Below are 13,785 nucleotides of genomic sequence, written 5' to 3'. Positions count from 1 at the left end.
AATAGAGCACCTTTCTTTGGAAAACTCTTTTTGAGCATACTGTGAGAACTTGTAGCCGAGTTTTAAGGAGTGTGCCTTTGGAAGCAGTATGACTACATTATTAATTACCTTTGAAAAGTCAGATGTCATGACAGAACATGAAGTAATATCATTTTGCATGTTATAGCACGGGTCAATTGAATCTGTTCAAAAGCCAACGACTAAATTTGGGAACTATTGGCCAAGTGTTACCTTTTCAAATGCATTCCAAATGGTCTTGAGTTCAAACAAAGCAATGTGATCTTTCATCAACTCCAGCTAAAATTGAAGACAATTTTTTGAATCCCAAAATTTTGTGGGTTACTACAGGTGGTAGAAGGGAAGAAATGAACCACCTGAATACCCTGGCCGTTTGAATTTCAATTTGTGCAGGCTTTAGCATGAGGTGTACTCTCTCTGCCACTGTCAAGCCAAATGGCATATAGGTGGCTGATTGTTGATAATCAGCCACCTTACCTACTATGACTTTGCAAAGTAACTGACTTTTGAGTAATACACACTAATTTCCTAAGGACCAAAACAGTAGAGGTATGTTAGCATTTTGACCAAGAGTTTGATACATTCAAGGCTTCCCTTAAGTTAAATTTAGATTTTTCATGAGGAACCATCTGAAATATTTGAGTCTAAAACCTTCAAAATACCAAATATGGCCATGTTTTAGCCCCTACCAAAGAAATGATATTACCATGCCATAATTTTTACTTGCAGACACCCAGTAGATAAGTATGAACGTACAAATTAAGTATTTGACTAAACCTCATAATTAAAAAAAATCAGGCTTGCAAATTGATAGTAGCTGCCCAAATTTCAGAATGAAGGTAGTGAATTTCAAGCATCTTGGAAGGTTCACTTCAAGAATTGCTAAAATTAATCTATTTTTGTATCAGGCTTTTTATTGTTATGATTTCTTGGATATTTAAGTATCTATAAACATACATTGCCATTCATGTTGGAGAAATGGAGAACTCAGTGCATAAAAATTAGCTGAGCAACCATTTGTAACGACCCTGAATGAACTGGATTCTCACAAACTCCGTGCATCTCCCATTGAGTGTGAGGGCAGTGCAGGGCCTAGTCACATTTGGATTCTGTTCACACACTACCTGTATTTAAATAAATTTGGGAAAGTTCATTTTTGAATTTTATAGCGTTTTACTAAGGCAGTTATAAACGTAGTGGCCATCAACTAGTATAAAACTAATGGTGCCCTCATAGCAATAAGGGGACTTGTTTATTTATTCATTCTTATACTACAATTTTTTTCCGCGATGATAGTTTCCCTTCCTTTAGATAGCCCTTGTTTGAGAGCTAAGTCTTTTGAGGAACTTTGGCTGGCATTACCATTTTTAGTACCTCTACTTAATTCAATTCAAATTGAAACAATGAATAAGAAGAGTTAAATGATATCCATATTTATTGCTTTTAAGTTGTTCTCTCTGAATTCATTACAGTTTTTTATTTTCATTTGGGAATCTTCGGAATTGTTGCATGTCTCATTTATTTTGACAGAAATGTAATTACAGGTGTGCGCTATTTTTCATAATAATGCTAATTTTTAGAACTAACTTTAACAATCCTTTAAAAAAGTGAGGAAAACCACTACAGTTTTCTCATCATTTTACGCACTGTAAGTGTGGTAGTTGCTGATCCCTGTTTCAACTTGAAAAATAATCATTTAGCAGCTCGCATGTTTTTTTGACTAGAACATGTAGATTTTTGCAATATTATACTTAATATAGAACATCCATGTTTTGACCAAAACAATTCGCCTTTGTTTTCTATGAAGCTATCCAATTATAACACTTCACATGTGTCTTGAAGAATATTTCATGATTCCAGCGAGTCTTTCCAAGAAATCAAAGATAGAAAGGTTCTCAAGAAATAGGAAGGCTATGGTACAATTAAAGTTGGGAGACATTAATTTGAGTATGCAGGACAGTTCATTTATTTTGAAGTGTTTTGGAGGAGGGAGGGCAGAGTGCTGTGGACATTTAAAGAAGAATTGTGTTAGGTTTTGAAACGTTTACAAAGAGATGAAGACAGACGCCTTCAGTAATTTCACTTTCCTGTCTGTTTCTGTTATGCAGAAGTGAAGCAGTCGCAGACGCAGTGAAGGATGAAAAAATTCTAGTTAAAATATTGCAAATGAATCAAGAAGTAATCACAACAAGTAAACTTTTTCACATCGGTTTAAAGGATACAATTTAACTAAGGTGCGACAAATCAGAGTCATGGATCCTGTACAGACCAGACTTTACAGGTCATTTCTTCACCATTTGTACTCCATGAGAAATGTGAAAAATAGTGAACATGACGTCAATACCTATGCTTAATCAACAACCAACTTGGATTTAAAATTGTTTTGCCTGACGCTATCCCAGCTGCACTGATTCTTTCTCTTGAAGTGTTACCCCAGCCAAAGATACCAAGGACAGGAAACATTGTTTAAACACTAAAGTAACAAGTCTCTTACTTTGGTAATTGCCGAAGTGTCTTCATACAATCCAGCAATGAGATCAACATGACCTGGACGTGATTCCGTAGGCACTCGAGTGTGGGAACTCCCCACGTTCCAGTTTTCTCAATGATATTTTTGAAAATCCCATTAATGTTGAAAAATTACAAGGCGAATATATTGGAGAATACAATATTTTACTTATTAATAAGATCGCATTAGTGTTAACAAGAAGAAAATATGATCAGTGATAACCTTAAAGTCTTATCACTCGAAAATTCATTAATTACGTTGCCGCATATTAATAACAAAATATATTTATGAAAAGGTGCTTTTGCTATGTTTTCGGTTAGTCGGTAAAATATGTCTGCTCTCATTCCATCAGCGACAACAGAGAAAAAGCAAACCATATGATTTTCATTATAATGGATGAAATCTAAAAGTGTATTCAGGTTTGAATATTATGCAGGAAAAGAAAGTAGGAATTTCTCCACACAACAATGCGTCTCCAGAAATAAAACATCCCTGCACATTATTTGTTCTGCATGTGGACGGCGAGCTTCTTCTTAATGCAAGGGGATACGATGGATAGGTCCACGGTATAAACAGAACCTCCTCAGAAACCATTAATCTATTTTACAAGATGGCCAAATGCAGCCGCTAGAGGGAATGAGCCACTACTAAATTATGGTCTTGTTCTTTTTATCGACTTATAAGCGCTTTCATGCATAAAATTCCAATATCTTAGAACGTGCAATACCTTCTTACCAATACCTTTGCAATACCTTTCCTAATGTTATATCATGTGTGTTACTAAATGACAAAAAGCACGTTTCGTCACTATAAGAAACAAAATGGAAGTGATAAATATTCCAAAAAGCAGAATAATTACTGCATTTAATTTTAACACCCCAAACTCAATGTGGTAACATTTGGGCTTGTAGGATTCCCCTGAAGACTAAATTCATGATGTACTCAGACTCATTCCACAGAATCTGTAAAAAACGTCCATGTCCTTATTGGAGTTACATGCAATTTACAAATACTTGTGAAAATGCTGAGCAGCATAAGAATTGGGTGTAATTGTCAGGGATGAAGAAATAAACTTTGATTGATCTACTTAGATAAGATAAAAATTGCTTTGATAACTTATTATTTTTGTTTCCTTCTATTGGTAATAATTTGCACGTTGCCTGTTTTTTGTATCAAGAATGCTTATCTTTTTGCAGATAATTGATATTTTTATAAAATTCACCACAGCCAAATGTAAAATTCACCAAAAGTAAATGGAAAATTATTTATTGATACTTCCATAGGGAATAGGTTTTCCAAGTATTTGTACACATCACTGACTGTTATCAATATTATAAACACACGCAACCTCAAGTTTTTATTGTTTCCTTAACAACACCATGTACAAACTGAGCTGCATAGATCAATAATATATACACCTGGATTTATGAAATGGGATACACTCCAGTTGGCCAGCATATTCACGCCTAAAGTTCCACAGGAAGTGATCCACTTGAGTGGCATTCATAATGGCATTCGGGGAGTCCCCCCCACCAGACTTAACATAATGCTCCTTCAACTTTTCTGTGATCCTCTCCACAGCTTCAACAGTGCACCCTCTAATTTCCACCTCTTCTGGACTCCCGTTTTGAAGCACCTCATCTGAAATGTCAACAGCACATTCATTAGGTAGATACCAAATTTGTAAATGACTCTATGTACCATGAACATTGGTCAAAATTCTTTGTCGACTCTTGGTTCGTACATTATGTGGTTTTTGAATTTTCACTAAGGTTTATATTTCCTGAACCATCAATATCGGGTTTATTTTCTAAGGAACTTTGTTCAAAACACCTAACTTATCTAGGACATGCATGCAAAAATGTCCTGTGTGAAAGTAGATGGAAGTAAATGTTTGAAGTCTTTTGCATGCTTCTTAAAGCATTTTTGGTGTACACAACTAGTTGAATAAATGGAATTGGAATTACATTAACATGATATTAATTTATATGGGTAGCTGGATCCATTATTGGTCCGAGTCGATTGCTGTAGGGCATTTGACACCACTTCATACGAACCATTCGGAAGTTCATCAAAGGCTATGGAGCACGTTAATTCCTTCCGGGTGGAATGTCAGTTACCACTCTGGAAAATGATTTTCATCCATTTATCTGACAAATGGGCAGTTTAAAACAGTTCATACCATATTCCACTTGTGCTTGAATATCTAGATGATAGCTTCGAGCCCCATCCTGCCCTGCACTTATCCCTCTTCTGCTTAAATTTAGATCACATATGGGATTTCACTAGCTAGGTTGATAGCAGGCCGATGACTTTCTTGGTCCACCCCTTCCTCTCTCTAAAACCATTCATTCTTCTATGACAGGTACGTTGGGTGATTCAATCCTCATCTATTTTTGCAACATGACCAAACCAGCATACAACACTTTGCTCCTACAGATCTCACATCTGCGCCTCTAATCCACATTCTTCCTTAACTCATTCATTCCTTACTCTACCTATCCTATTTTTACCAAGCACTGCATACCAATCACTTTTATTCAACAGGTAAACTTATCCAAGTTTCACTTCCACGCATCAGTTTTGAGATGAATAAACTTTGAAATCATTCTAGCTTCCTTATATGAAAGTTTTTATTTCATGAATTCACAAATTTTTCATCAGGTATGTGAGATCAATAGATACAGATATTTTGCATCGTATGACATGATTTTTCCATTAATCACAAACAGAGCCAAATAACCACAACAAAGGGGGTGAAAGATAAAGAAAGAATAGGAGTAATTTTTTTAGAGTGATCGATCCTTGAATTTTCTTACCGTTGCGCAATCTTTCCATGAGGTCACTCGCATACTCGAGGGCAGCAAAATGTACAAGCACCTGAGGAACTCTGTAATCTGCAAACACCGTCAGTGAATCAATATCTGAGAATTCTCCAAAGCCTCTGCCATCAAATAACATCCAGATGTCACCGACTAGGATCTGTGCCCTTTTGTAGAACGCCACTGAAATTGAAACACCTTTATCAACCACAATACCACACATAGCAACATTAACGACAGCAGTCACTCATGTCATATGGTATTGTATACAGAAAAGTAGCATTTCTTAGTGCTGTTCTGTTTAGAGCATAAATTCAAGTAATAAGCAATAGGTAACTACCATTTACATTTAGAAAATTCAATCCAGACAAGGTAGTCAATAATAAATGGCTCAATATTGGATGAGGGACGCTCAATATTGGATGAGAGTTAATGCTATCTAGTACACCTTAGCTATAGCATTTTTTTCTATTATGTTGGTTTAAATCCTTGTTCCATCCTAACCCACTATCATTATCAAATTTAATTTATTTTCCCTTATTCACTGAATATTCCCTCACCATTTCCTTTGCCCACCATTAAGAGTACGGCTGGAGTTAAATCTTTGCCATTATACTTATACTACTGCAGTTACTGTTCCTGTTAATTTATAGCACCCTGTATCCTTTCAGCTGAGTGTCTTGTTTTAACAAACAAAATTGATGATTATTTTGGATTAGACCTCTTCATAATGAATAAGAGAAATATATATAATATTAAAGGTACATACTTTAACTGTCAACTTATCTTAGTCGAAATATTCAAATAGTAGTAATTAAGGGTGGCAACTAATATCCAAGGCCACTTGTGCCACGGGTGTATTTTGGGAAGGGTAGGATGTTCAGGGAATGGGAGGAGGAATAGTGGAGAGAAACCTTCTGTCGGTTGGCATTAGCCCTACTCCTACCGAAAGGCCCCAAGGTGTCCCACAGTTTAACATCTCTTCCGACAGATGGTGTACTTCACTTGAAGTGCACCACATAGCACCCCAAGTAAGGATAGGGATATCACTGAAAAATCCTGCCAACTCAGGAATTGGAACCCAGGCTCTTGGGGTGGGAAGACAGATTGTCAGCCACCACACAATCTCAATCCCTTGAACATTTAATTCCTAGATGCTTAATGAAAATCTTTTAGATAGGCAGGGCAAAACTCCACCTTAAACAAAGTTTTACACTTGATCCTGAAATTATTTATTTTTTCAAACAATTATAGATCCATTCCGTAACTTCTCCAGCATCCTGGTGGATAACTTGAGCAGAAGTGATTCTGATACTGTAGTGAAGGTCAGAAATAGAAAATCCACTCCTCTCTTGATAAGTAAATAAATGAAAGTGACTCCAACAGAAGTGCCAATGGAGACAATACTTCACCAGGAATCTCTACTACAACCATCAGGTCAAATAGAGAGCTCCCTGTCCCATTGAAGTGTGAGGCAAAAACAATGAAAAAGTTACAGTGCACATTTTCTCGAAAGAAGAACAAAGTGTGTGTTTCCAGAAAAAAAGGAAGGAGAGGAGGAATGTGTGGTCTTCTTGCGACTTCATTCCACAAGTGAAATTGTTTCATGAAGTATTACACAAAGAAGACATAACAAAATTATTTGTATTACATTCAAAGTTTCATTAAAAACTTTCAATCTTTAAGACAGTTATGACAATTTTACTGAAGCAATGCATGCTCAAAAACTACACTTTAAAAATCCACCAGAACAGAGGGTTAAAACCCAATTAAATACATGACGTGTAAAGGTAGCAATTAAAAAACTGGATTGCCATCTTGCGAATATTATGCCTATAAAGTACATCAAGCATCCAAAATATTCTACTTCAACAGCCACAGGGTCGGTGATTTTCGGCAAGGCATTCTGACTTGTTATGGTAAAGAGACAAGGCTCTTGATTTTGGCCTTATTCCAAGACAATTGTTTTAATTCATGATGCACTACAGGCATGCTAGCACAAGTCATAGTGCCATTACACTTCAAATTATAAACATACAAGTCAAGAGTTTTGGATGGAGTCAAAGGGCAGTTTGTGGGTGTATTTGTGACAAACACACCTCTCTTCCCACCATACTGAGCCTCATCCTGGAAAGAAGCAAACTCCTTTACGATGAGTGACATTAGGGCATGGGCAGATTTATCGGCCTGTTTGACGCACTCGCAAAAGGTGCCACCAAACTTCTCCAGGAGAACAGCACCCGCCTGCCTCATGGCTGCCACCCTCTCAGACAGCAATGGTATTTCACTCGCATTCTCCTCTGGGCGCAGGATTTTCCTCAACTGCTCCTCAGATATCGTCGAGTAGAAATTAGGATCCGTAATGGGAACCTTCTCCTGTAGGATTTAAAATTGGTCACTTCATTAGAGAAAACTCTTCTGATCAGAACACAACAGAGTTATGCCTGCCACCCCAAAGAGCCAAGCACCAAAACTAAATACTTTTACCTTTGAATTTACCAGCAACAGCATCAGATGCCTATCGTGGGCGATAAGAGGGGACAGACTTATGGGTTCAAGCAAAGCCTAAGAAACAGTAAAAATAAGGGTACGCCTTCCACTACCATCAAAAGCAGCACACAAATTTTAGCGGACTTTGGATGAGGCTACACGGAAGTGTTGCTTCATGGACAGCTGTCCACAATTCATGATTCCACAATTATTGCTCCACTAAATTTTTCATAAGCTACAAATGAACATTGGAGATTCCAACTAGAATATTTTTACATTCCTAAAATTGTATTAGAAAAGGTTCTTTGTGAATTGATTTGAAAAATAGATGCCCAATTGCAGGCCATCTTTTGAATTTGATGACGAAACCTTTCACATTTCATTATTTCTCCAGAATAATTCCTTGCCCTTCATCAAAGGATTTCATCTGAGTTTGATCGACAGATTTCGGAAACTGCACTCACAGATCACCAACATATCAGTAGATATTTTTTAAAAGTTCCCTTAGTTTAACTATTGTTACAAAATTTATTGATTGAGTTTCCTGACAAACATTCATCAGGTGAAATAAGGACAATTTGCACTTTTCCACAGTTTATTTAACGTACGACGCGTTTCAACTCACAGAGTCATCATCAGGTACAAGACATCTTATACCTGATGATGACTCTGTGAGTTGAAACACGTCGTACGTTAAATAAACTGTGGAAAAGTGCAAATTGTCCTTATTTCATTATGATGAACTTCCACGACCTCAAGCCTGAATCTGTTGAACTTATTCATCTGGTCTTCGGAAAAGAGCAAAACAAAAATTAAGGGGAGGTTCCCTTTGATCAAAAGGCAACAAACTAGAATTAGGTTACCTACTTCACAAATAAATTCCATTTTCTTGTATAATTTCTCCTGGCCAGACTTCTAAAAGGACAATGGATTATCACTGTCAAAATCTACAGTTCATCTTACAGGGATTCAACCAACCTTGTTTATTTTTAAACAGAGACCGCTTGCACTTGGGTGAGCGGATGCTCGTATTATGGCTGTTGCGCATTTTCAGTGCTAACACAAAGATGTCAATCAGGAAATATTTCATGGGCAGAAGACAAGATCAAGAATACCTACAGGTATTTATTCAAATCCAGTGGACAAGGGTACATCCTTAAATTAATTTAATTCAGCCCTAAGATTGTGAATAACATTCCAAACCCAAGATTGGAATTTAATTTAATGCCATTCCAACTATCCTTAAATCCTGCTTTGCAAAATTTGCTCTCTTTACAGCTCCTATAAATTACCATACACATTGGGTCGCCTCGAACCCTTGTGTTTTTTGATGTGTCTCTCCAGATCTCCAACCAACTTGAAATTAACATTCTTCCCATTCAAAGACAATTGCCTTAGTCTCTTTATGTCTAGCGACTTAAGGTTTTACTTCAATGCTTTCAGCAATTCAGTTGTACTATAATGCCCTGTGTTAGCCTAAGTATAACATCATAACTAAGCATAAGGGGTAACCTCATTCACTGACTTGCTCCAGAATCTCAGGGCAATATCAATCTGTTACTGCTGAGAGAAATTATTTAAGCCCTCATCTTAAACACTAGGCAAGAATCAGTTACCGCTCACCTCTTTGGTGACCATACCATGAAAATATTGTGCTTACCATGCATAAAATAATATGAAATTTTAGTTAAGTACATGTAGTACAAGTGTTACATTATTTCAACAGTAAACTGCAAGGTAAGAGCTTTTCTGGTATCAATTTATCCTTCAGTACTACGGAAATAGTGCCACACAAACTTGCCCTTAATCTATAAATGAATGGATTCATTTGAATTTTAATTACTCCCAAACATCAACCTACTTTTTATTGCCAATTTATCTATGATTCCCGGGCCCAAAAAAATTCCAAGAACACTAAAGAGGTCTACCTGTTGATTTTGGTAACAAAAGGTTAAATATTACCTCTTGAGCTTTCCTGAGTGCTGCACAGAGGGCATAGTAACCAGTATAACTCTTCCCATTCCAGGAGACGACCCATTTTGGACTACCTTTGTCCGGCCAAAAACAGAAATTCATCACGTCAGCCACGAATAAGAAGTCAACTGCTTGTTCTTCAGTTGGTTTCGGGAGAAGATTATCAGGTCCAGCTGAACTATTCAAGATGAGCCTGTTTTTTGATGAGAACCCGACGATCTATACCAGAGAGAATAATCGGAATGAGTTTCCTCAGAGTTAGGGTACACTTCTAACTTTTGCTCTAAGTCAAAATCATAACATCCCACTTACTTCATCAACGACACGCTTAATTCCTTCCATGTTGATGGTCACACTCTTGGCGAGACTTGACACAAACTTGCCAGTTTCCCGTGGTAGCAATACAGCCATATTGCTCGAGTGACACTGTGGAGTAAGATAAATATGGACAGGGAAATGAAAAACTCCTATAAGGTCAACACTAACAGATGACTCAATACTAAGTGTGTCAAAAATCAGTGGCAGGTACGTTCACCCTCCCTTAAGTAATGCTTACAATAGTTTGACATGCATAGTAGTATGTTTGTAGTATGTTCCTGGGCATTAGAAGCATTCACAAGATTAAAGGTCAAGTTAGTTAAAAACAGTCCATTGGCGAATATCAATTATGAAGTGGAGAGAGATGAGGGATAGGTGGGAAGGGATTATAGCAGGGTGGTAACTCAATTGGCTCAAATCTGTAGTGGAGAATTCTTTGATGATGAGTGCCAGTAGTACTAGCTAGATGTTATTGGCACTTTCACCAACCATATTTCACTGACCGGAATAATCAGTAAAGGCAAATTATATTTTACACTTTGGCATTGTTATGTGCATTAATGGATGACTCCATTAAAAGTTACAGCTATGGCATCTTCCACGATTTCTTAAGATTTGTTACAAAATATTATTATTACCAGTACATAAGAGTATCAAATGGAGAAGTACTTTAATAAAATAAGTGCTGTACTTTCATGCAGACAGTAAACACTTTTCTCCGTAAAGTACCATACTGAAATGGGGAGGCATCATATTTGCTCATGCATTTAAAAGTCAACAAATATGGTACAATGATAACACATTATGTCCGCTATTTATCTATGATTCTCGGGCCTCTCAGATATACCATACTTTAGTATGGTATATCTGAGCAGCACGAGATTAGGAATGTGGAATACTGGAAGGTGTGGGTAAGCTATGAGGGACCAATGATGTTGGAGGTAAGGTATAAAAAAGAGAGTGAAAGGAGAGAGAAAAATGACTCCCTTGTTTTCTTATCTCTTATTATACCTATGGGAAAACAGGAGATCTAAGGGCATCCAACAGATGACCCTTCATTAAGGACAATGAATGACACTCGAGTCTCAATAGCATCAGAAAATGCATGGGAAGAGGTTCAATTTAAGAAAAGCTTTGGAAGTAGACAATATAGAAAAGATTATAAAGAAAAACGCAGAATGCATTTAATGGGATATAATGAATATGAGTTAGGAAGTGCAAACCATAAGGAAGATTGTTCCTGAAAATGAAAAATTAGGATCAGAAATTGAATATTGGAAAAAATATCTACTACCACATGGTTGAAATGCTTTTCAAATGGTTTAAGCTAACGTGAGGTTAATGTCCAAGCGAACAGATTCCACTACTAGATCCAAACCAAAGAGCTTGCCGGATTGAAAGACTGCCAATATTTGAGAGTTGGTCGCGTGGTAACCAAGATGACAACAGAATGGATTACCAAACACCATAACCACCCTGAAAGAACGTTGCCTATTCTTTTGATGAGTGTAATTAAAAGAACTTTTTTAGTTATTTGTTCATTCAATTGTTTGATTGTCAAGCATTTCAGCCCGGTCCACTTATGCACTGCAAGGACAATATGACGAAAAATAATAATAAATAACCATCCAAAAGACTCTTTAGCTATCCATGGCCTTTTTCATTTTAGTCTCGACAACTTACATTTGTATCAATTGTGAGAAAAAAATATTTTACATATTGAAGATATTATTTGAAATGAAATTCGATTTCTTTTGGGAAAATTTTGCACTGAACATTTTCTGCTTTATTTCCTTCATCTGTAATTTATCGTCCATATTTATATTAATTCCAACATACATATTTGGTACATTGTATAATGTTATTACTTTATGCCTGCATGTTATAGCCAAGATAAAGTTACCTTTAAAAAATGAGACTGAACGTGAAAGTATTTCATTGCAAATCTTTCAGGGCATATCTTTAGGTTGAATTTCCCTGGGAACATACCTACTAGTTTTGCTTTATATTTTTATGAATGACACTGGATCTGTGCTGATACCTTTGGCTTACCTGCGCTATTTAGATACCCATGAGTTCAGCATGCATAAAACTACTGGAGTATGCCCTTGATGTTAAGAATGCGAGCTTGAAATATTAAAGTAATTATTGAGGCATTAAAATAAATGAGGAAGCTAGGTAAGATGATATGGATGCAATACTGAGATTAAATTACGCTAACTAAAAAGATAAAGAAAGCCTAGTGGAATGATTTTATTTTGCCAGAGAATATTCGAAATCATTGCAACTTGAGCCTACCTAGGCACTTTTAAATAAATACAGTAATGATGGGTTAATATTTATGACCAATATAATCATTTTCAGTCCGCAATGTCTAATAGCTACAATTTAAATTTCACATTGGATGACGCAATGGGAGAGCACCGCATGGCGATGCCGTAGGTACTGCAGCTTATAATTTTCCAAAAAGACTTACGAATATTAGCAGAACGAAGATAACACCCCGTAACAACTTCGGATTCTCATTCAATTAGCTGTATTTTTAAAGCACAATATTAGTACATGTTTGACCGTTACGCCCATGTAATTTGGCATTTTGAAAATAATACCTTTTAATGTTGTATTCACCAATGAACCCAGTTCAGTTTTAATCACGATGTAATTTCTCCCAATAAAATAAGGCCCAAGGTTAAGGTACCTCTGCCTTTCAATAAACTGGTCCACAGCAAGCAAGTAAGACTCTCGATGTGAACGTACAACAACAACCAACTCTTATCATCAATCAACTAATTTCTGATGTTTACACTACAGAAAAGTTAGCCCGCCTTCGAAAAACCTCCAATCAGGGCTGCCACATTTGGCGGTAGACGGTAATTAAATTTCATTAATACTTGCAGCGACTTTTCTCTATGGGCCATGTGATAATTTCCTTTTTATAAACATAACATGGCATGGATTTATAAAAAAAATCTGGCCTATATCATTAATTAAAACATTTATAGAGCTCGCGATTAAATATTCCCCATCTCGACGTGAACGTTCATGAAGTCTTTCGTTTAACTCTAATCACTTTGTCAAAGTCCGGACGCAATGTGGGGAGGTCTTCGCTGGAGTTTTGAAAGGGTCTATTGGACACAGAGATTATGGAAAAATAACTTCTATGATCAAAACCCCGAAAAAAACAAAGATGTGGGTGTCCGTGTGAATATTTGAAAACCGAGTCGAAAGCATGAGCTACTGCGATATTGTCGCCTTTTCTACAAGATAGAATCAAGAATAATTTTTATAAATTTTATTCAATATATATCCAAAGGAAGACGGAGGAAAATGACTGAAACATAATGTACATGATATATAGAAGATATTTTATTGCGAATGGGTTACGTCAGTTTTATGTGTATTCATTATCATATTATTTTGTTTCCCTACTTGCTGAATAGAAATAATATTCAATGATTACATCTCAATGGGTTTATCTATCGGATTGAATAGTGTTAAGTACCACTTTCCACAGAAATAAAGGAAAGCGTTCGGTGTACAAACATTCTCAACCACTATACAGCAATAGTAATTAGATTTTGAATGAAGTCAATTATTGCTTGCGTAATATGAAGTTTCGCCCGCGGTCGGTATTTTGACGATTGCGTAAATTGG

General features: G+C 36.5%; 1 protein-coding gene across 2 annotated transcripts; it reads right to left on the bottom strand.

Moving 5' to 3' along the window:
• Window positions 1-3,798: 3,798 nt before the first annotated feature.
• On the bottom strand, window positions 3,799-12,941 carry LOC139690191 (queuosine 5'-phosphate N-glycosylase/hydrolase-like). Of its 2 annotated transcripts, XM_071587480.1 has the most exons (7): window positions 12,430-12,459; window positions 12,184-12,258; window positions 10,126-10,239; window positions 9,802-10,032; window positions 7,449-7,725; window positions 5,347-5,532; window positions 3,799-4,168 (listed from the first exon to the last, which is right to left on the bottom strand). In XM_071587480.1, the coding sequence occupies exons 3-7, from the start codon at window positions 10,222-10,224 to the stop codon at window positions 3,930-3,932; spliced, it is 1,032 nt and encodes a 343-aa protein (XP_071443581.1). In that variant the 5' UTR covers window positions 10,225-10,239; window positions 12,184-12,258; window positions 12,430-12,459; the 3' UTR covers window positions 3,799-3,929. The 2 variants fall into 2 exon arrangements, with proteins under 2 accessions (XP_071443581.1, XP_071443580.1); XM_071587479.1 differs by lacking the exons at window positions 12,184-12,258; window positions 12,430-12,459 and adding an exon at window positions 12,741-12,941.
• Window positions 12,942-13,785: the final 844 nt, after the last annotated feature.

Source organism: Hetaerina americana, unplaced genomic scaffold, assembly GCF_022747635.1.
Source record: "Hetaerina americana unplaced genomic scaffold, ioHetAmer1.1.p SCAF_3, whole genome shotgun sequence".
NCBI classification, from domain to species: Eukaryota; Metazoa; Arthropoda; class Insecta; order Odonata; family Calopterygidae; genus Hetaerina; species Hetaerina americana.
Note: the sequence above shows the minus strand (reverse complement) of the source record. Positions and strands in the feature narration are given on the sequence as shown.

What these genes read in the sequence shown, in the direction of transcription:
- LOC139690191 (XM_071587479.1), bottom strand. Translation starts at nt 10,224, where the DNA reads ATGGCTGTATTGCTACCACGGGAAACTGGCAAGTTTGTGTCAAGTCTC. An exon ending in CACTCAGGAAAGCTCAAGAG is followed by an intron (nt 7,726 to 9,801) that starts GTAATATTTAAC and finishes TAAATCCTACAG; the next exon opens with GAGAAGGTTCCCATTACGGA. An exon ending in TCAGTATGGTGGGAAGAGAG is followed by an intron (nt 5,533 to 7,448) that starts GTGTGTTTGTCA and finishes TTTCAATTTCAG; the next exon opens with TGGCGTTCTACAAAAGGGCA.